Source organism: Orbicella faveolata, unplaced genomic scaffold (genome assembly GCF_042242905.1).
Source record: "Orbicella faveolata isolate gen_17 unplaced genomic scaffold, um_ofav_v1 contig_1, whole genome shotgun sequence".
Lineage (NCBI taxonomy): Eukaryota > Metazoa > Cnidaria > Anthozoa > Scleractinia > Merulinidae > Orbicella > Orbicella faveolata.
In genome coordinates this window covers 14,664,839-14,686,833 of record NW_028301536.1, presented here as the reverse complement: position 1 = coordinate 14,686,833, position 21,995 = coordinate 14,664,839, and the positions used below count along the sequence as shown (strand labels likewise).

General features: G+C 40.2%; 1 protein-coding gene, 1 long non-coding RNA gene, 1 other non-coding gene and 1 pseudogene across 6 annotated transcripts; 3 read left to right on the top strand and 1 right to left on the bottom strand.

The window, feature by feature from the left end:
• Window positions 1–1,078: 1,078 nt before the first annotated feature.
• On the top strand, window positions 1,079–20,029 carry LOC110061302 (histamine H2 receptor-like). Of its 4 annotated transcripts, none has more exons than XM_020768147.2 (6): window positions 1,079–1,246; window positions 8,104–8,164; window positions 11,337–11,398; window positions 14,468–14,903; window positions 15,492–15,709; window positions 16,887–20,029. In XM_020768147.2, exons 4-6 carry the CDS (start codon window positions 14,483–14,485, stop codon window positions 17,820–17,822), a joined length of 1,575 nt encoding a protein of 524 aa, XP_020623806.2. In that variant the 5' UTR covers window positions 1,079–1,246; window positions 8,104–8,164; window positions 11,337–11,398; window positions 14,468–14,482; the 3' UTR covers window positions 17,823–20,029. The 4 variants fall into 4 exon arrangements, with proteins under 4 accessions (XP_020623806.2, XP_020623805.2, XP_089147305.1 ...); XM_020768146.2 differs by lacking the exon at window positions 1,079–1,246 and adding an exon at window positions 6,642–6,820; XM_089291179.1 differs by lacking the exon at window positions 1,079–1,246 and having other exon boundaries at window positions 7,693–8,164.
• Trnas-gcu (transfer RNA serine (anticodon GCU)) lies at window positions 1,425–1,497 on the top strand. Its single transcript has one exon. It is a non-coding gene; the product is annotated as a tRNA-Ser (tRNA).
• LOC149118189 (uncharacterized) lies at window positions 4,002–4,833 on the top strand (annotated as a pseudogene).
• LOC149118188 (uncharacterized) lies at window positions 9,334–11,709 on the bottom strand. The gene is made up of 2 exons (XR_016207741.1): window positions 11,510–11,709; window positions 9,334–9,984 (listed from the first exon to the last, which is right to left on the bottom strand). It is a non-coding gene; the product is annotated as an uncharacterized LOC149118188 (long non-coding RNA).
• Window positions 20,030–21,995: the final 1,966 nt, after the last annotated feature.

The window sequence follows — 21,995 nt, the reverse complement described above, 5'->3', positions numbered from 1 at the left end:
TCTCGAGTAGTGAAGGGTATGTGTATTATTTATAGTATTTTTAATTTTTAAGCCCGCTTCCATTTTGTCCAAATTTGATTGGACTCATGAAGTCTCAAACAGAAGTTTGGTTAGTTGTCGTCAGGTGTGGCTGAGCGTAATAATTCCGTTACTGGCCATTATAATTGCTAGATTAAAATACGGCAGACACTATAAAACGAAGTTACTACATGCATCTTATGAACGACTGGGTATTCTTTACCTCTAACTCTTGGTTCAAGAGACACACAGCTTGATTGAGCTAACTTTTACTTGACTGTCTCTAATGCCTTGTCTAGTTTCCTGGCCCCTCGACTGATCTAGGAAAAGAAAGCCTGGTTATATTTGCCCTAACCCCTCCTCCCACTAAAATTTAATGAAGTACAGTAATTCTATCTTGGCATTCTTCCTCAAACGTTTAACTCAAGAATAAAGGCGACAGTTTGAACACCTTTCCCGGTAAACTTTCAATGCTGTGTTTTCAAGTCCACCAGCACCCCCGGGGGGGAGTTACTCCCTTATATGGGCTATATAGTTATGTGCGGCCCTAAAGGGTATGGTTTTTCAGCCATTTTAGTCATAAATAGGGTATCGATTTTGGTCTTAAATAGGTTATGGTTTTAGCACTCTAGTCTTGAATTGGGTATATTTCTTAGAAGAAGCTACTTTTTCGTCATTATCAATAAGACCGTCAACAAAAGCCCTTTATAACTTATGTTTAGGGCAACTGTGCCAGCCGCAACGGTCGTAAATAGAGTATCGAATTTTTGGCCAGGTCATAAATAGGGTAGGGAAAAACGCAGATTTTGGTCATAAATAGGGTAAGGGTTTTGGGAAGGGGGCCGCACCCACCCACCCACCCAACTTTTCTGGGAGTACCCCCCCCCCCCGGGACCAGCACCAACGCGGTTCATCATGCACCCACTCATCAGCCAGTGAGTCAACTTTGGACAAAACGGTTCTGACGGTTTCCGTTGAGACCGGCAGGAAACAATAGTTCCTATTTGAACAGCTGACTCGATGTTGTGTCTAATATTAAAATGGTTTTGTTTGCTTTACGGCGATCGAATAAGAAACAGCTAGGTTTTTGTCAACTGGGAAAGGAGGTGCAACTAGGACGTGACCTAACTTCGCGTATAAAGATCTCACGGTTTCACTAAAGAACAGTAAAAATGACAGGCTCTGGTATCAACTTGCTGTCGTGAGATGTTATGCCTATTCTTGAAAGGTAAGGTATCTTTCACATGAGTTTTTTCGTGGCGCAATCCGGCGCGATAATATTAATTAACAAATCATTATAAAAGACTCATTTGTCGATTTGAGACTCAGATTACTAAATGCAGAAGGTGTTGGCAAATGAACCAATTCATTATGTATTGAAAAAATTGACCTCGCTCCCAATGTGTGGTTTCATAGCTCAGTTGGTAGAGCATCGCACCGCTATCGCGGAGGTCACGGTTTCGAATCCCGTTGAAGCCCTGATTTTTTTCAGGCTTCTTTCCAATTGCTTAAATTGGAAAATTTACTGCGATGATCATTCTTCACTTTCATTATGTATTATGCACTATGTTTAAAAGCGCGCATGAAGTTGGATGTTGTGTATGATTAATGATGGTTTATGAAACTTGACTTAGCATTTCAATTTCAATTCGAGTTCCGTGGTTAGTATTATTTTCACATCTATAGCAAACCGATAAGGGAAAGAAGTCCCAGTAATTGTCTAAAAAATGACGCTTGGAGGGTCCGTATTGTAGACATCTGGATATGAAACGAAGGTGTTTGATATGACAAACTTTGTTCGTTGTAACTCGTATAACAAACTTTTCAATCTCTTTCTGTGCAAAATAGCCGTTATATATCCGAAGTTGTCTCCCTGTACTAAACTTAGCCGAAACATCAATACATTATTTATCAGTATTGATGAAAATCGCTCCTTCAGTTATTTAAAACATTACCTACGGTCCCATAACAACAACCGAAGGTCGATATGAAGGGTACGGGTGAATATATTTAGACGTCAATCAACTGTCACTGAATTTAAATAAAACCGATTGTCACTTGACATTTTGGAACGCGATTGTTTTTAAAGAATTTCTTTTAGACGGGGTAATTTTCTCAATGTCAGTCTATTTGAGTAATAAAACTTTGGCCTCGGTTATTAGACTTATAATCGGGACTATTTCAAGTAGAGTTTAGCAAACACTGACATAGAAGAAATAACTTCGGCAGAGTTCTATACTAGTCGTGCCGTTTTTCACTCCTCTGGGGAAATAAGCTTAACGGTTTCTTTGTTCTCAATATAAGGTCCACGCAGATAAGTATGCTTGTAAGATAAACTGCGCAGGGGTTGACTGTAATGCGTGCTCTTTCTCTTCTTTTGGAAGAGAAAGTAGGCGGAATTCAAAACCCGTCTGCGTTCGCAGGTTACCCGTTTGGTAATAGTTGCCCTCTGCACACAATGTATACACAATCTTCTTCGTGTTGAGGTAGCACACGCGAGGGTAGCACATAAAGCCGTAACAAACGCTTTCCAATACTGCCTGTCAGGTCCAACAAACCTCTCTCTTTCCTTTTTCCAATGATCTTCTTCATGTCAGTTTCCGTCGTCCTCCTTCAGTCCTCTTCCCTGCCGTAGTCCATCTCATGGCAACCCCGAGGATGACTTTCGGGCCATTCTGTTAATATTTGCTATCCACCGTATCTCCTCCTTTTAATTGATAGTGGCAGGAGTAATGGGCTCCTGAAGTGGTGCTGTATTTTATCTGGGGTACCATAAAGGTCTTCATTGGAGATGGTTCTTGGCCAGAAAATCCTGAATATTGATCCTGAGACATCTTGTTCGGGAATACATTTATCTTGTGGCATGCGGATCGTGATACCTTCCAGAACACACACACACACACACACACACTCTCTCTCTCTCTCTCTCTCTCTCTCTCTCTCTCTCTCTCTCTCTCTCTCTCTCTCTCTCTCTCTCTCTCTCTCTCTCTCTCTCTCTCTCTCTGCAGATTGCCTTTTAAAACTCTGCAAAACAGCAAAAGAGACTGAGATTAGACTTCTTAGAATCGAAGCCAGATTAAGCCAGATTTAATAAGTTGTGCGCTCTTTAACTTTCTCGTCTCATCAGTATATAGCCTCTTCCACACGTCCAGTTTGTTGCGGGGCAACGCGAAAAACTGAGAGTGAAAAAATAAGGGAGAAGCGCGGGGAAGGAAAGCGAAAGAAAGTTCTTTCGCTTTCTGTCGCCGCGCTTAGCTTCTCCCCTATTTTTTCGCTCGTCGTTTTTTCCGGTTGCGCCCCAACTGACTGAACGCCTGGACGAGGCTAATCAGTACATAGCAAGAAATCAAATCTCTTGTGTGTAGATAATTGTATGAATGAGAGTACAATTAAAGATTACATCAACAGCGGTATTTGAAAATCTTTAAAACTGGCGGACTCCCTTGCTCTTTCACTGGCCTTTTTCTGGGTTTCTCTCCAAGTAGATGATCGAATGCTGGAGCCGGCTAAGGGAGGCAGATGATTACGCCATATCTATAGAAGTTTCGAACGAAGAATATTAAGTCTCCACCATTCGTATAAGTGTTCTTAAATAGCCTGTGAGCAGGACAAAATGCGTTGCGGTACGAGAACTGATGACCCAAACACTTCTTTAAGTGTATCTAAATTGTTTACAAGAGATTTGACGGGTACCCGGATTGCGGTATGCTGTTCACGACAAAGTGACAGAATTAATCGTGTAAAGCCTGCATGGTTTACACTAAGACATAAGCACAAGCACAAGCAAGACGCCCACAGCACAAGCAAAAGCCCATAGGCATGCGCAGAATGGATAATTACCTTAATTTCGGTTCCATACCTCCGCGATACAGGAGAACAAGGTGGTGGACGATGTTTATGCTTATGCTTACAGCAAGGCGTTTTCACTTGACATAAGCATAAGCACAAGCACAAGCACAAGAAGTGATTGAGGATTTAGCTGTATGGAAGTGATTGAGGATTTAGCTATCAGTACCTCACCAGTCCCACCAAGGGTTTGGAAACGATATGTTGACGACAGCTTTGTGATTATCAAGAAGGACGCCGTTTCTTCCTTCCACGATACTCTTAACGCCTGTGATCCCAAAATTTCTTTCACAATCGAACTTGAAAACAACGGCCAAATTGCCTTCTTAGACACCTTGGTTTCCAGAAGAAATGGAGTTGCCTTTATTGATATATTTCGGAAGCCAACCCATACTGACCGTTATTTGGATTTCTCTTCCCATCATGCAAAAGAACACAAAATCAGCACGGCCTCGACCCTCTTGTTCCGGGCATCCAACCTCCCTAGCAGCTTTGAAGGAAAAACACGTGAAACCAATCATGTTAGGGCCGCGTTAGAAGCTAATGGTTACCCACCGGCTGTTATTTCTAACATTCTCAATAAGAAGCCATCCCCATCTACAGTTCCTCCACCAGAAGAACTGGTTTCTATGTTCTTCAAATGGGCTGATCCATCTAATATGTACCAGGGTTTTGCATGTCTCCCTTACATCAGCGGCCTAACCGAGCCCCTCACAAGATTACTCCGCAAAAATGATATCCGAGTTGTCAACAAACCACTTAAAACCCTTCAACAAGAATTCCCGTCACCAAAGTTCAGACAACCCTCAGATTTTCAATGTAATGTTGTTTACAAAATTCCATGTAAAGACTGCCCTTGGAATTACATAGGAGAAACCGGAAGATGCTTCCAAACCCGAAAAAAGGAACATCAACGAAACTTGAAGAACTATTCAAATGGCTCTAATGTTGCCAACCATGCGTGGCAAAACAATCACTCCATTGATTTTGACAATGCTTGTGTCATTGACAAAGGTAATTACCGCGTTCGGAAAACACTAGAATCTTGGCACACAGCAAAAACCGTCGACGCGGAAAACAACTCAAAACCGTTGCCTAGGCAATACTCGATTTTATTGTAATCAGGCCTCATTTACATTTTTATCTTCTAGCTTTTTTCACGCTTGTTTTTATTCTCAATTTTTCGCACCCCATTCGTATATATTTTCGCTTGCGCGCCACATTTTTCATTCGTGAAAGGCTATAGACTGATAGCCGAAAGCTTATGTTTTCAATATATTTTTAACCAGAGAGCGTTTTTATTCCAATATAAAAAAGTTTTGTTCTGCTTGTGTTTGTGTTGTGGGCGTCACCACCGCGTGTTTGTGTTTATGATTACGTTGGGGGCTCCCTCACTACCGTCCTGGTTATGTTTGTGCTTGTGCTCATGTCGTAGTGAAAACCAGGTTTAATCGTGTTTCAGCAGAGAAATCAATTAGTGACTTTTCTGGTGACCAGTAGACTGTTTCAAAGAACTAGAAATCACGATGATAAATGGAGATAACGAGTGCTACTTTAATGCTATACGTATGGCACTGCGGACATGTAAAACAATTTGATCCAGCTGAAGCCCTAAACAGTAAACTGTGTTGAACTGGTTTCAGTTGTTCGTAGTAAAGAAGTAAAGGTTATATGAGTTAGCTCTCTGCGGCCGAGATTTAGCGTCCCTTTAACCTGTGTACAGGCTCTCTAGTCGAGGATGGGGCGAGGATAGAGCGGGCAGAAAGATGAATGAACTTTACTCTAAGCCAGTTCTTTCTCGGCCCTCCAAGCCGCAGTCAAACCCTTCCAGCCGCAGCATGTGCACAGGCTTGTGTCCCTTGTCCTAAAGGGGCAGTCTCACCAAGATATAGTGCTACTTGAAAATCCAATGAAGGTGTTGGTATTAATTGGAAATTCACTAGTAGTTGCCTAACCTTGCTAAAATGCACCATACTAGTCACGAACGTTGTTCACAACTGTTGTGGTTACGGACGAGTAGGGAAGAAGTGGTCTAAAACTTGAAAACGTCGGGCCTACGTTTTCAAGTGTTACTTGAAGGAAAATCACTAAAAGTCATTGATCTCTTAGAGCTTGAATTTCTGTCTTTTTTGTCGTTTTAAGGTTATTTTTTTGATCAGTGAGTGCACCTTTATAATTCCAGCATAGTTTGCACAATATTCTAGTTTGCAAATTTAATTTTTGCAAAGCACGTGACCCACAGCTATATGTACCTTCTATCGCAAGAAGAGAGGTGATACTTGTAAATACAATAAATACTCGGCTTGTTTTAATGACGTGTGAGAATACTCACCTTAAACAAGTAAAAATTTATCCCCCTTGAGATCATTTCCGCCTTAAGTCTGTTCAGACCTGTTCGTGATTATTACTTTTTTTAGTTTGTACTATTTGTAATGACTCCAAGCCAAGGTAGATATTTGTCTGAGGTCTCGGCGGTAGAAAACGCGGCATTCATCAAAGACTTTTTCGACACTTAAATTAGGAGAAAATGAACAAACGTTTGCCCTTGTACATCCGGAATGGTTCAACTTTCCTGTGGAGAAGAGGGTGAGCAGACTGTTATGAAATCTCGGTGCTGTTGTTGTTGTTTATGTAACCTTCGCTTAGGCCGGCACGCAAGGAAACCTGTAAGTTTGCTTTTTGTCGCCTTGAAAGCGGTAGAGAGCGTATTGTTGATAGTGGATTGTTTTACGTTTTGTTTCCTCTGTACACACGGCTGTCAAAGACGGAGTTGAATTAGCATACGATTGAATCTCGGTCTGCAAACAAGACATTCTTTTGCAACATTTTCAGGGTTGTTTGGCAAACGCACAGTCCGTTTGTCTGATTGTATATCGCAAAGTCAGTCACATGAACAGCAACTTTCTCGCATTAAATACCATGTACCAGTCGTAACAGAAGACCACAACTCCCCGTGGTAAGTCCTGGACGCTAGAATTGTGTTTTGGTTGTGAAATACTTTAGCATGACTTTTTGCGTTTGTGTTTGCAAACATCGAGAGCCTGAATAAATGCTCTGCGTGAATAGACTTAAAACCTTTTGTAAGAAAATAGAAACTCTTTTCAGCGCGAGACCTGCAAAGGCTAATGTGTTTCTCTATTATTCGGTATTGATGAATAGCTTTGTTCACGAATGTTATCGATTTAACTCCAGAAAATTGAGATCAATCGATTAAATCAGTCGAATAGAATAAGTGCTTGCGAAAACCAAACAAAAATCTCTTTTCATTTACATCGAGCAAAGCTGGATAGGATCAGCTTTATATGTAGCGTAGTGCGTTACAACGACAAAGCTTCACGGATAATTCCATTGCCATCTGGCAACTTCATTAACTCTTTGTACATTTTCCGTGGACAGATCGCATCGACACCTTGGTCTAAAAGGATTTGTTTGTTTTTACGGTAGAGTTTGGCGTGCGGCGCGCTCGCTTCTGTTGTTTCACAGAAAAGTCATCTAAACTAATCTCTATAAGAATAATTTCCAGGGAAGTAGGAGGTGTTTGTTTTGTTTTTTAATTCTATTATGTTCTTCTTGTCATTCTTTGCAATTCACCTCGAGAAAACCAATTTTTTTTGAAGCAATTCCACCATAAAAAATTCCTGCTACGCAAGCTACGTCATATGTTATTTATTTTAATAATGGTATTTTAGTCACTTTTGTCCGACTACTAAATTGAGCTACGAACGGTTTAAGTGTTGTACAGTAGGTTAGATAAATTAATCTAAAATGTTCTAAGAAGCTATAGTCTTCTCGTATTTCTTGAAAGTGTAAAGTAATATTATGCTCTCAATTTTTAAATTAACTGCGTTTATAAAGAAACGAAAGCACCCTTGAAGACATGAAACTCTTACACCGTCTAGCCAAGGCAATTGGTTTAGCTAAAGCAGCACCGTAATTAAGGGAAACAACGCCAGGCTAATCTGGAAAAAAATTATTCAGATAAACAACTTGCAAGCCTTTTAAACTGAAATCAAATCATTCTTTAAATACCAACCGACTGATGAGTTCTGCCAACCTTTAGGAAAGTGTATTTTTTTTTTTTTGGTTAAAGGATCTTTTTTGTCAAACTGACCTATCGTACAAGTTGTGGTACAAGAAGGGCTGAGATCTATTGCATAAATATTAATACAGTCTCTTTGTAAACAGCTAGGTGTAATCGTGATCCTGTCTCTTATGTTTACATGTTTTGTCCCGTTTCAGACTGTTTCAGTCTCTCAGTCTGGTGGTGGACGAGTGTTAAATTAACGATCCATTGAACAAGGTAGGGATGAACAATAGTGCATACAGTACAGTACGTAGAGATATATAAAACCATAAAACTAGGAAAAGTTAACTATTTCTAAATTTACAAATTAATCGACAATGATCTTCACAGTAGAAACTCTAATGTAGTAAACGGGCGGTGTTCGTTGTTCAGTGCCTGGGCGAAGGGCCCAGTAAAAAACCTGTGGAGCAAGGAGGCAAAATGAATTTATGCGCCGAAAAAAAAAACAACCTGACTTGTGCACCACACCACAAGTATGTGATCGCTGACTTCAAGCTTTTTAGAAACGGTGACTGCGAATCGAACGAGAACAATATGTACCCTAGCCTGTTCCAGGCTCTCGGTATGTACTCACACCTCGGTGTTGTAACTTGGTGCATATTTGATCTGTTTGGACAGAAAAGAAAAGTGTCGCGAGACAGCTTTATGATGTAGTTTATGCGCTACACAGGATATGAGGCCGGTGAGTCGGACATAAGCCCTTAAGTGGGCCAGGCTTTCTCAAGATGCTTAATCTAACACATTTTGTTTGCTCCAGCACCCTCAGTCGTCTAGCTAGCAAGTCGAGTCAATTTGAAATTTTGATAAAACTTAACTTATTAAACTTAAACAATTTCATCATCATCATCGTAGTCCTAGCTCTCCTCTGGGAGAATAAGGCCATAAAGCAATTTACTTATACAATTTACCTGTCAGTAAATTATGTGAAAATTTCGCTCCCGAATCGGAAAAATTAGAAATTCCCGCGTAACCTTGTTTTGATATCGGATTGTTAGACAGCCGGCAATTGTAAGTATACGAGATTTTCGCAGTAGATCGGGAAGCCGGATACATGAGCGCTACGGACGAGTATAGGGCCTCCTGTTTCGCGATCTACTCCGAAAATTTTGAAAAATAATCCTCTTCCGAAGGTAAATATAAACGTGACTCGGTTTACAGTCGTTTCTTTCCCTAATTCCCCCTTTCCAATTCTTTCTCTCCTCTTGTTTAATCGGCTCTTCCTTCCCTTTCCGGCTGTACATCCATTTTATCTAATTAAACGGTCCTTAACAGATTAAGCGAGATTAAAACTCGTAAAAAGGAAATCGATCATTCAGCAGATTTTTATACGTCTTTTAGGCTCTTGTGTTGAATAGCGTGACAACTTTAAAGACACGTAACAAGGCTTTCTATTTATCAACGTTTCGTTTTAATAAAGCACTTGTCAGGGCAATGAAAAGAACTGAATAGGCAACAGGGTGAAGAGGGGTGAACCCCCCACATCTGACAGGTGTTAAGTAACATTTCAAAATTCCTTTTACTCCGACAAATCGCAAGCTGGCAAAGGTAAACAGAATGACAGTTTTTAGTTTACATCGTAAGACATGCAATTTTCAACGCGATTATCTGAAACTAGAAGTTTACATTTGGGCTTGGTTGACTAATGGCTCGAGTCGCCCTTAATTTAACCGTGCTAAGATAATACATATATAAAAAGAACCTCACTAAAAGTTGATTAGCAATTATGTCGCTGGGTTTTCTGCTTGTACATTATGAAGGCTACTTGATAAAGTCAGTCTACAATACTGATTCAATTTGAAGCCGCCCTACTGATAGCTCCGGTCAATAGAATTTGCTCGTTCGCGCTCATCAGGAAGCTGTTCGTGTTTCATCAGTTCCATGTAATGTTACCTGTTCGGCTGAAGAAGGCTGTATCCCAGGAGTGTATCGCCGGGTTGCCGATTCTCCACCAAGCATGGCGAACTTAACACGGAGAATGGCAAACTCACGCACAAAGAAAGCAAGAGAATGATGCCAAAGTTGCTTCAAAGAAGTATCTAGCGAGAAAGAAGAAATTAATCAGGTGAATTGCCTTCATTCAAATTAAAATGAGAAGAACACGCGGTTCCATGTAAGCGCTCTCATTTACAATCGATACCAGGCACTACTTAGTCGGCTGGTCCTGGATAAAAACACACTGATCGTGAGAAACTTGGGGATCCCGCAATTGGTGACCCGTGATCCTCGAGGGTTCCGCAGTTAAAAGCTGATCTTATAAGTGGACAGGTGATGGGAATAATGAAATCATGACCGGGAATAACGTCTTGATGTGCGATCAAATCGCAGAACTGGTATTCAAAGAAATGTATAGGATATAGTAGCGAGAATTGATGCCTAGAGCTAAATCGTTGATTGGAAAAACCCGGCGACAGTAGCAGACAGTAGCACAATCTTTTTCTTGAAACCGTAATTATCATTCCATGGAAACTGAGGCAGAACTTTCCTACTAAACTGTTAGAAAGGTTTAGTGCATGAGAAGAAATTTTAGAGCAGCCAGAAATGTAAAACGAAAGAAGTAAAGTGTATTAAAGTGACCTGAATTGACGCAGTAGAAGCCATCTTTACAATGTCAAATGAAAGGACAAGTATTGTGTTTATTATTTCTGTCTGAACCAAACATCAAACAAAGTTTAAAAAAATGTAGTATAAGACACGAAAAAGGGGCAACACGAGCATTTAGTCAACGGCAAAGTTGAAAAAAGCCTGGCGATGGATATTTTGGGGCTGATGATTTATCAGTGCATGGAAATAGTGATGTTCCTAAAATAGGATCTAGTTGATTGTTCAAACAAGCGCGCAGTATATTGCTTATGTCATTTGAATTGAGTTGAGTTAAAGGAAATAGGTCCTGTAGGTTATACTGTTCTTTAAGAGCACGCATATATTTTTTCCGGCGAATTTATCTAATATCGTAACATGTTTGGCCGCGAGGGTTATTGCATTTTCGTTCAAAGATACTGTAATATTTGAGACGTTTGAAAAAAACCAACGTAACTAAATTAAATGTTCTGTTCGCGTTTCTAATTGTTCAACCAAACAAATCTACTAACGAGATTTAAACAATGAAAGCCAGCTGTCGAGGAAATGAATGAGATTTTGCAATTCGCTAATATAAATACACACAAGAACATTGAAATGATCTTCCGTATTACATAGATTGCTGATTTAGTTTATTAGATTTATGGAGCTGTCAGTTTGAGCGATGTACAAGGGCTTCAGACATTTTCAGTATTAAAAAGTCTTTGAACAAGAGACTCTTAGATACGGATCTTTAGCACCTGGAATCAGTGATATTTAACCTTGTCCGATCTCACTCAGTATATTACTCCTTGTAATATATACGTTTTAGGTCATCAGAACATCGATCGAGAAGAGATACAGACCAGAAGAAAGCTTTACCGCGACAGACAGGTATGCTAACAATTCTCAGTTGTGTTTTATTTTCCAATCAAATTCAGAGGTTAAGTTATGAAACTGAGTAAATTCTGTAACAATAACAAAAACGGTCACTACGTGTTTTACCTTGTACTTCATTGTTGTGTCTGTCCATTTTCAACTCAAAATGCTTTCCTTCTCCGATGGTTGTGGTAAATCTAATGTTGTAACACACAAAATAAGCGAGGCCTATTAGACTGCTAGTTTACAGCAATGACAAGGAACTAAAGGTACAATTTTTGGTTGTGTTTATGTTAAATAAGCCTCTCTTTAGTTTCAACCTAATCTATTGCCAGAGTATGTTATTGCTCGCGGTGATTTCTAATCGTTTTGTGAATAGAAACTTAATCGGATCTCAGACTCATGTTTAGAATCATGCACCATATTACTTTTCTACGTGTGCAATTGGATTTCAACAAATCGACAGATATGAATTACGTCAGGCATGTAGTGATTACATTCATAAATTTTCCGCAAAAGCTCGGACGTGATTGTCGGCCTTTTTTTCTAAATGGTTCTTTCTGTAATCGCAATTCCCCTACCTCAGTATTTATTAATTTTAGGTTATCGGTCCTCGGTTCGCTTTTTTTGATTTTCCTTATCTTCCAAGACCTGTGACGTGCGGCGACAAATGGTTTCTCTTTCAGAAGTCACGTCTACAAAATGTGTTATATCCACCTTCGGGTCGAGTAAATATCATCGCACGAGTTTTGTTTTTACAAAATGAATTTTGCACTTTTCATTGGTAATTTCAAATTTGTGGGCATCCACGGATAAACGATTCTGCTAATTCAGAGACGAACACAACTCTGGGCCTGAGCATGAAAAAAATTGACAATTTGCAAGGCGCTGTTATAGTCTTTTACTATTGATATCTTCCCTTATTTTCGTTTTTGATTATTCAACAAGACTGTCGGCTTTTCACTATTAGCAATTGTTATAGCCAAAATAGCTGTATACTGACCCAAGAATAGTTTGCCGAAAAATTAAGCGACATCATAAAATAACGAGATATTTTTTTCTTTTGTAAGGTGCGTGATAGAACTTTGGGGGTTTCTGAAGAGTGAGATCAGTTATGGACTATTCTTAATCGGACTAATTCAAGGACACAACACGACTCTGGGTGTGAAAGGAATTGATCATTGTCATAGCTTTCTAGTCCTTTCCGATTGATTTCTTCAGTTATTTTGGTTTTGGTTTTTGACTATTCAACAAAACTGTCGCTTTTAGACTGTTTAGTTACTAATTGTTACAGCCAAGACAGCCCGGCGTAGAACCCAAAAGAATAGTACGGGGAAAAATTAAACGTCATCAAACTTTCGGGTTCTTTTTCTTTTGGAAAGCACGCGATGGAATTTTGTTTGTGTTTGTAGAGTGAGATGATTATGGGCTAATCGGCAGTTTCTTTGGTCATTTGGTTGTACTTAAGTTAGAAGAATCAACTATGAAAAGTAACCATATAAGATAATATAGCCTACAAACACAACGAGTATTCCGACCTTCCAAGGAGTATTGCATTTGCTCTTGATTACAATACCACTTTGATAATCCATAATGAATGCATATTCAGTGATAAAGTGAATTTGTGATCTCTGGCCATCGTGTTGCATCCGACTGTAGTCTATTTAAAAACCTGAAAAAATGTAATAAACAGTGGTATGAATATTTAACCTGAAGATTGCGTCATAAAGGAAAACCGAATGCTTGGACAGAAAATGATAAGAAGCGAGCACTTCTTATGGCAAACTCACTCGACCTAGGGGCAAAGCCTTGCACAAGGAGCGCTGCGAACGCAAATCATCCATTATAGATGCTGTGCATTCAGGATAGGTATATATAGAACTTGGTGAGCAAAGATTTTGCCACTTGATAAATTGGCTTGATCACCAGCCGTAATTTTTTAAGGATTCTTTTCTCCGTATATAATCAGTAGATTAGTAGGAAGTAGTGTACTTCACCGCCATATTGCTTTTGTTAAGCTATTTTCCATCAGGTATATTAAAGGGAAATGTTCAAACTAGGACTTTATCGATGATAGAGAGGTTGTTTTGTAATATTTAGCAAATTTTTTTAGGTTATTAATTAATATTTTTCTGGTGCATGGGTAATTACTTGAAAACACGACTCTATTCACCTCTTCCTGCAGTATCTGAGTTCCCTTCATAAGCAGTTGGGATTCTTGGTGTGTGCGTTCGTGTTCAGTTTTCTAGTTTTCCTCTAATTTCCTTGATACAATAGAAGTTATAGTGTAACATTCTACCCTGGGTTGTTATTCATCACATGGATATGAAGTTTGAGAAATAACTCTGGCCTGGGACAAGCTTTAAACCAGGCGAATATAGAAGCGGGCGGGATCGAGTCCAACTTAGCCCTTGGGTGGGAGACTGACTCGCAAACCTCTTCACTTTCGCGGCGTCGAGTAGACGTTTACTTACCCTGGGTGTTGTTGCCATTCATGACGTGGTTATGAGGTAACGGGAAATCGCTCTGGCCTTGGGCAAGAGAAGATAGAAGCGGACAAGATCAAGCCCGACTTACTCTTTGGGTGGGAGAGTGGCTCGCCTACCTCTTCACCTTCGCGGCCTCGACTGGAGCAATGGCCGGGGGTGAAACACGTGTAAATCATTTCATAGTTTCAACTGAATTATCCCCAAGGTGCAATTACAAATTTAAATTGAGTTTGCATATAAGAGAGCAATAGGCCAATAGACCGTTTTCGATTTATTAAAATTCAGCTTAGTAGCGAGGCTTAGAGGAAACAAACAAAGGAATGCCCATGTTTATACATTTCTTTTGTTTGTGTCCTCTAGGCCTCGCTAGTCAAGCTGAATTTTGATATATCGAAAGTGACCAATTTGGATATATTTCGATTCTAACTTGGATCCGAGGCTTATTCATCCGTCATCCTCGATGCGATTTCTTTTGTTTTATTCCCCCCCCCCCCCCCCCCCCAAGCCTAGGGGCCAAGTTAGAATTTTAATATGTCGAAACTAACCCATTGGTAATTGATTGATTTCTTATACAATGTTCAATTTATTCCTACAGAAGTCGCATCGAACAATGGCCGAGAACACTACATCTTTGAACACGACAAAAGAAAACGCGACGATCGCGATGCCCACCCCACCCCAGCTGACCGTGGAGGACATAATCAGTGACGTTCTGTTTTGCCTGCTCGCCGTCATGATCGTGTTTGGTAACTCGCTTGTGATTGGTGCATTCAAAGTCAACAGACGACTACGCACCACCACTAATTTACTGCTAATGTCTTTAGCAGTTGCTGACATGCTGATTGGATCAATCTCTATGCCGCTATGGGTTTATACATCCATAACGTTGACCCATAAAGGACCAATCTACAGTTTTTATCAGATCTTCGATGTAATCTGTGGGGTTTCCTCGATACTAAATCTCACAGCCATCAGTCTGGAAAGATGTTACGCGCTTATTGCTCCGATACAACACCGGAACATCAGAAAACGTACGTCGCTATTCTCAACATTTGTTCTACTTCTACTTCATAACAGAACTACTCACGTTTTAAACAGTTCTGTTTTCGATGAACAAACCCCCATTATCATAAAACAAACTTTGTTGTACGCTATGAGGCTCAAAACAATCAAGTTAAGCTGAAAATTCTCGTTGACGTACTGCCATCTCCGCCGTAACTTATGTGACTAATGGAATGTTTGGTTCTCCTACTTTACCGCCTGCTTCACTTTTAGAGATTAACTGCCCTGGCATACACTGCAGGATTGGGAAAAAAAACTGGCGATACTATATACCCCCCAAAAATGTTCAACAATTATTATTATATGGCTAGTTCCGTGAGCGGGTAAAAGATGGCGCTATGTCCCGCATGAAAATTTTACCAGCAACCATATAATAAATCCTTTATTCCGTCTCGGTCCATAAACACGAAAAAAAAAAAAACTTGGCCAATATCCAGCCATCTTGACCGAGCAATTATGCTTAGCGCTTAACAGTTTAACAGTTTTACTAATAGCGGAAAGCTAACAGTAAAATAGTTCCAATTCTTAGTTTCTCTTGTTTCTTTATTGGTTTACAGGAGTGGTATTAGCCATAATCTTCGTTGCTTGGGTTTTAGCAACGTTGGCTGGAACGATGAGGGAATTTTTAGCCGACAAGAACAAGACGTTTTATGGTGTAATAGTAACGGTTAACTTCTTTTTGGTTCCACTCACCATTATTCTGGGAGCATATGGTACGATCTTTCACATAGCTAGAGCGCATGCGCGAGGAAGAGGAGTCAGCTCGTTCAAAAAGGTACTTCTTTTTCGTCTTGACTATCAACCTTTTAAATGGTGCTCGAGAACTCGTCACTGCAAATATCGAAATGTACGAAAGTTTATTACGTTTTGTTCAAAGGCCATAAAGAGAAGAGGTGACAACGTTTTTGGTATTTATATTAAGGCGGGTTCATCCCCTGACTGTAAAGTTAAAACCACATTATACATAGGCTGGTTTTCACTAGAGCATAAGCACAATCATAAGCATAAGCATAAGCACGAGAAAAACAGAACTGTTCGTTTTTCTTGTGCTTATGCGCGTTACTAGTGAAAACTGCACAAGACAAATAAGTGGGTTCGTTCTTCTTATGTTTCTGTTTATGCTTATGTTTATGTCGCGGCTGTTTTCACTTGTGCTTTTGCTTATGCTTGTGCTTGTGCTTGTGGTTATGCTCTAGTGAAAACCATGCAGCCTTTATGTAACACTCTCTCGTGGCACACATATAGGATATTACATGGCCGCGAGGAGATACGAAATTTCTCTTCGAGTTCAGCGAACGAATGTAACATTTTTCAACACGAGAAGGGAAATTTCGTATCTCCAAGCGGCCATGTAATGTTCTTTTTTTATATATAAATATCAATGAAATACCAAACTATTTCACTTTCGCTGCCGAAGTCGCCATTTAGTATGTAACCATAGCAACGGTGATCTTTTCACATGTGACGATAACATGCTAATTTCACGTGTAACGATATCATGTTTCTCGCGCGAAAGCTCACCTGGTATTTCATTGGTTTTTATGCAATAATTAACAATTATTCACCGAAGTGGAGGTGAAAAGAGGTAAATACGTTATTTTATGTGTGACAAGCGGTCGGAAATTTTAAAATCTCTCGTGCCGGCTGCTCGGAGATGAATAGTACTTGCTAATCACCTCCGAGTTAACCAATCAGAGCGCGCGAAAAGCACTATTCACTTTTGTGGTATATACTAAAAAGCATTATTTTCGTAGCCGCCTAATTTGCGTACATAACTGCAATCTAATGATCCGGTGAAATGTCCGCAAAAGGAAGGGTCGATATTAAAGAGATCCCTGTCCGTATGGAGTAGTTTGACTGTACTATGTACCAGCCTTTCTGCTATGTCGTCCGGGTTATTTTCCAACCAGTCTTTTGACCGACCAAATAATATCATTTTGCTTTGATTTCAGGATCTACGCATTGCTACAACAGTGGCTGTTGTCATCGGTCTTTTTCTCATCTGCTGGACACCTTTTTTCGCCCTCAATTTTGCATTTTCCGTGTGTGGAATCGGCAAAATGGGAATGACCACTGGATGTAAAGGGCTCTGGAAATTGCCAGGAGTAGTTCTAAAGATAAACAAATGGCTTCAATATTTGAACTCTGTATGTAACCCGATCATTTATGGCCTGCGAAATAAGGACTTTCGGCGAGCATTCCGCAAAATATTGCTTGGTATGTGCTGCAAAAAGGTTCGTATATCGGACTACAGCAAAAGCGCTTACGGGCGCACTGTTCGAAGCGCTTATCTGCAACGCGATTCAAGCTTTGAAAACTCGAGATCAGTTATCTACCCGCCTCAGGTTCCCTCGGGAATGTTTGACATGCGAGAAAGCTACCGCAAAGCGATTCAAAGTGGACGCAGCAAGCCTATCAAGCTGAAGTTCAATAAAAAGAGTCTGGCGGACGGCTTGCTAGCGTTGAACGTTGATGCATTTCAAAGCCTTCCTACGATCGATTTTACATCGACCACTCAATTGGCTTCCTCGTCAGGCGATACTGTCTCTTCAGCAGAACTTTGTAATCCTGGCTTCGAAGAAGATCAAACAGAAACTGGTATCTACCCTATCGAACAAGCTGCACAAGAGCAGGACTACAACGACAACGTTTCGAGCTCCAATAACTCTTTTCATAAAAGTTCTCCGAAGGCTTCCATGCAGAATGGAAAAGTCCGGGTTCATTTTACGCCTTCAAACAACCCAGAAAATCACGACAAAGGTGAATCCAAAACCTCGTCTAGACTGGCACCTTTTGACAGAAAACGCTCACTATCGGAAATATTTGCTCGCCCAGGTAACCCAGAAACGGACAGTCCCAAACAGAAACTGCGTTCCTCATTTTCTTAGTAAGGTCACTAGTCGGCGAAAGCAAATTCATCTGTTGGCGGACGTGACGGTTCCTGGACTTGTATCAAACCTGTTTTTGACTCGAAATGACGTCCTGGTTCACCGTAACCGGCTGGGACAAGCATTTATGATTGCTTAAGGTTGCAACTGGTGTCCAAAGAACTAAGTGCAGCAGGCTTAACGAATAAGGTTCTTTCCCTTAGCTAACTACTTAATGTAGCTTTCCTCTTGGGATTCCTAAGGAACACTGAGGGAGAAGCCCCTTAACTTGAGGAGGAGCGTGTAAAGCTTTAAATAGTTGGAAAAAAAATGAACATTAAATCATGAAATTATACTAATTCTCGTGAAAGTCAGTCGTTGCACGGAGATAAAGGAGGATTTGCCAATTTCGTGTTAACGGTCTTTCAGCGACACAAATTACAGCTCCTTTAGTTGAACCTAGTTTGACGAAGACAACTCCTGGGGACAAATTGAGCTATTTTGAGTCCTGTGACAGCGTCCTCCTGACGAACAAAGCGAATCAACACAGCAAGGAATTTATTCCTTTTTAGATCTCTACAACAGTTACTTGTATGAACATTTTATGTACCGTAGACTATTTCTCAGGACACTGCAACTTAATTATGTTATTTTATAACTTTGTCTTACTTCGTAGGTTGTCACTAAATGAAGAATTCATGCATATATTTTAATCTCTGTGTAAACTGATTCTGCTTTGGTCATGTTCATTAATGATGTAAGGATACGCGTCCACACTACGCCAGAGAATTATAAAAACGCATGGAATGTTTTCTGTCCACACTCGGTCATTTTGTTTTTGTTTTTGAGTAAACCTCGGGCAGGGAAATATCACGATCATCGTAACCTCAACGTTTTCGAAAAGTTTAGTTTTCAAAATGTTTTCTGTGTACACTAAAATGCAAAGCCAGCGTTTTCGAATCCCTCCTTTCCCGAAAAGCTCTGTTTTCGTGACGGTTAGGTGGACGGTGGGCCTAACCGGAGAAATAAAGCTCCGTTTTCAAATTCCTCCGGCGTAGTGTGCACGAGACCTCAGACTACCCCGAGGTGGCAGGCACTTTAAAAATTGCTATGTAACTTTCGCTTTCTGAAAAACCTAGAGCATGTCTTCGCCGTTTCTGAAGCAAAAAGCTGTGTTCTCCGTGTTCTTGTTTTCAGTTCCAAGATCGACTGAAACTAAACCTTACTGATCGCAAAACAAAGGTTTTAAAGTTAGCTCTAACAATTTGATAGTAAATCGAGACAGTACATCTCCATAGTAGCCTGCGAACGTCACTTGGTTCCGCCGAAAAATAACGTCTGCGAACCCGAGCCAGGAAACGATTTCTGTGACGTAGGAATTCTAAGCCAATCACAGTTTAGCTCAGATAACCCCAGAACTACTGCGCGACTCTGCGCGAGGTATTCGCTGCGAGGAGCACTCGAGTTTTATTCTATCATGGAATCTGATTGGCCAAGGAGAAACAAAAGTCATTACGTCACAGAAATCGTTTCCTGGATCGGGTTCGCAGACGTTATTTTTCAGTGGAACCAAATGACAGCCGGAAATACGTCTGCGTCCGTAGCTGATGACCTTTGATATTGCAAGGAGAATTAGGCCCTGATTAGGACCCGATTAAAGATTAATCACCTAATAAATGTGTAATAATATCGACAGCGAGCAAAGCTGGTCCTGTTATAAACATTGTTTCACTATTATTGGCACTTATTTCCTCATTGCCTCACCTAGACCTGAAAATCGTGCCCCGGCTTTTCTCTTGAAGTTTGGAAACCTTCAAGTGAAATGCCCTGGGCACGAAGTTGGGATATGACCAGTCTGACACTTGAAGTTTTGCCAGCCAGTGGTAATGCATCCGACAGGTCTCTAGTGACTAGAGTGATCAACTTCACGTCAATTATTTAATTGATCAACTACTGCCAAGTGTAAGGTTTAGATTTTTAAAAATTGTTGAAGATTTATCCAGGGTCTTAATGAAAGTCATGTTGTGACTAATTGTATAAATAAGTAGATTAATTACTGGTGCATTAACAATGTGCACGTAACACTATGTAGATAATTATACAGAAAAACACGACCGCGTGATGTAGATCATGCGCGTGACGTAACATTGAAAGAACCAGGAGAATAGGTTTGGCATATATAGCACATAGAAATTTTTATACAAGGGCAATAAACAGATAAGAACCCATCCCAGTTGCCGCGGCACAATCTTCAGAGCGTGTCGCAATAGAAGAGATGGTTTCGCAGGGAACCTGGTGGAGCGCGCTGCCTGCTCGCGCGTGACTTCGTGTGCAGTCACGACCGTCTTCTCCTAAAATCACCTGTTTTACAGCCTGTACGTTGAAGAGAAGTGTGAAAATCGCGGAAGAGGAAGAGAGTTGGGAAAACGATCTTCATAACAATATGCTCGTATAGGTCATGTTTCCGCTCTCGACTATCTCTGATCATCCCTTATTTTATATATTCTTTATCTGTTCCTTTGATTAGATAAACCATCTAAAAACAAGAAAATTAATATGGGTTATTGACCAAGTGTGAGGTCCAGATGGCTGGATATTGGCCAAGTTCTTTTTTTGCGAGTTTATGGACCGAGACGGAGTCGAGGTCCATAAACTCGCAAAAAAAGAACGAGGCCAATATCCAGCCATCTTGACCGAACAAGCTTGGTCAATAAAGGATTTATTATATAGCTTTCGGGAAAATTTTTCTTGCGGGACACGGCGGGTAGTCCCGAGCGGGCAAGATAGCTCCATCTTGCCCGCTCGGGTAGCCAATCACAGCGCAGGATTTGATTCATCTCGCCCGCTCGCGGAGCTTGCCATATAATAAATAAAATTATTCTCGAAAGGCACCGGAAAAATGCATTATATCTTCACCTTTTCCGATAAAGAAAAATCTATTCACTGAGTTAAGTGGGGTCTGTAAGAGTGGAACTTGTTAAAGTGGCACTGGTCACTGTTGAAACTCGTGAGTTGTTGATTAATTGCCATTGTTATATCTCCCAACTCAAATATGTTTTATGATTGAAGGAGAACGTGTCACGTGTCGTGGGTCAAAACTCACCAACTCCCTAGGGCAAATAAAGCTCATTAACTCCTTGCTTTTCAACTTCAACTTCAAATTTTGTTATTGTGTACTATTTATAGAGTTTACATTAGTTAGTATTTTATATATATATATAAAAGAGAAGTATTTGTTACATATGGGTAGAGAAAAGACTAAAGAGATATGTGTGGCCAGGCCTCGAACTCGCGAGTCCTTTTACTGGTGTATCGAGGTTTACTATTTGGTTAACTATTAGGTTACCGAGTCTTCCGTCGAAAGGACAACAAAAGTTTTGGTCCATCAAATAATAGTCCATTAAGACCTGTCATAGTTGCCTTATTCTTGTTGATTCAACGGAGCAAACACTCTGCTTACATCACGAAGTCACGTAGTATTGATTTTTTCTTTCTTCCTTTGCACGTGAGCCGTATACATAAACTTTTAATTTTACCATTTAAAGAATAACGTTTAGTCGATAAAACGTTTAAATCATCCTTTACTACCATGAAGGTTTGTCAGTAATTGTTCAGTATTTAATGTATTTATTCAACCCGGCCCCGAGTAAAGTTACATGAATAGATTGTGATCAGTGTTAAATACTTTATTGTAGGAATATTAATTAAAGGGGATCTAAGGACTTCCTCCTGGGAAAAATCGGCCATTTTTCTATTTTTTTCTCGTTTTTCCTACGGTAAATAACCATAATAATTTTCCTTCCTTTCCAGCTTTTTAGCCTTCACAATTATCATTTTGATGTTTCCTTCAATTTGGCAAAAGAATCAAAGCATCGCAAAAATGACTTAAAATATCATGACATACCTACTTTAACGGTACGTAACTGTGGCAACCAGGCAACGTTTAATTAGCTTAAAACCTTTCTGTTCACTAGGTTTTAAGCTTCCAGTTCTTGTGTTCAGTAGTGGTTGTTGAAGGACAAACAGGAACCGAATGTCGAAGAGCTAGAAATTAGAATCATGCTTTCAGGTACGTACAACCCGGCTGATGTACAGTAAGGTATCTCGATCGTGCAGTATGCGGTACAAGGGCAAGAGTCTTTCAGAGTGAAATAACTAAAGCCTTTGCTTTTCAATTTTTCTTTGTACCACAAT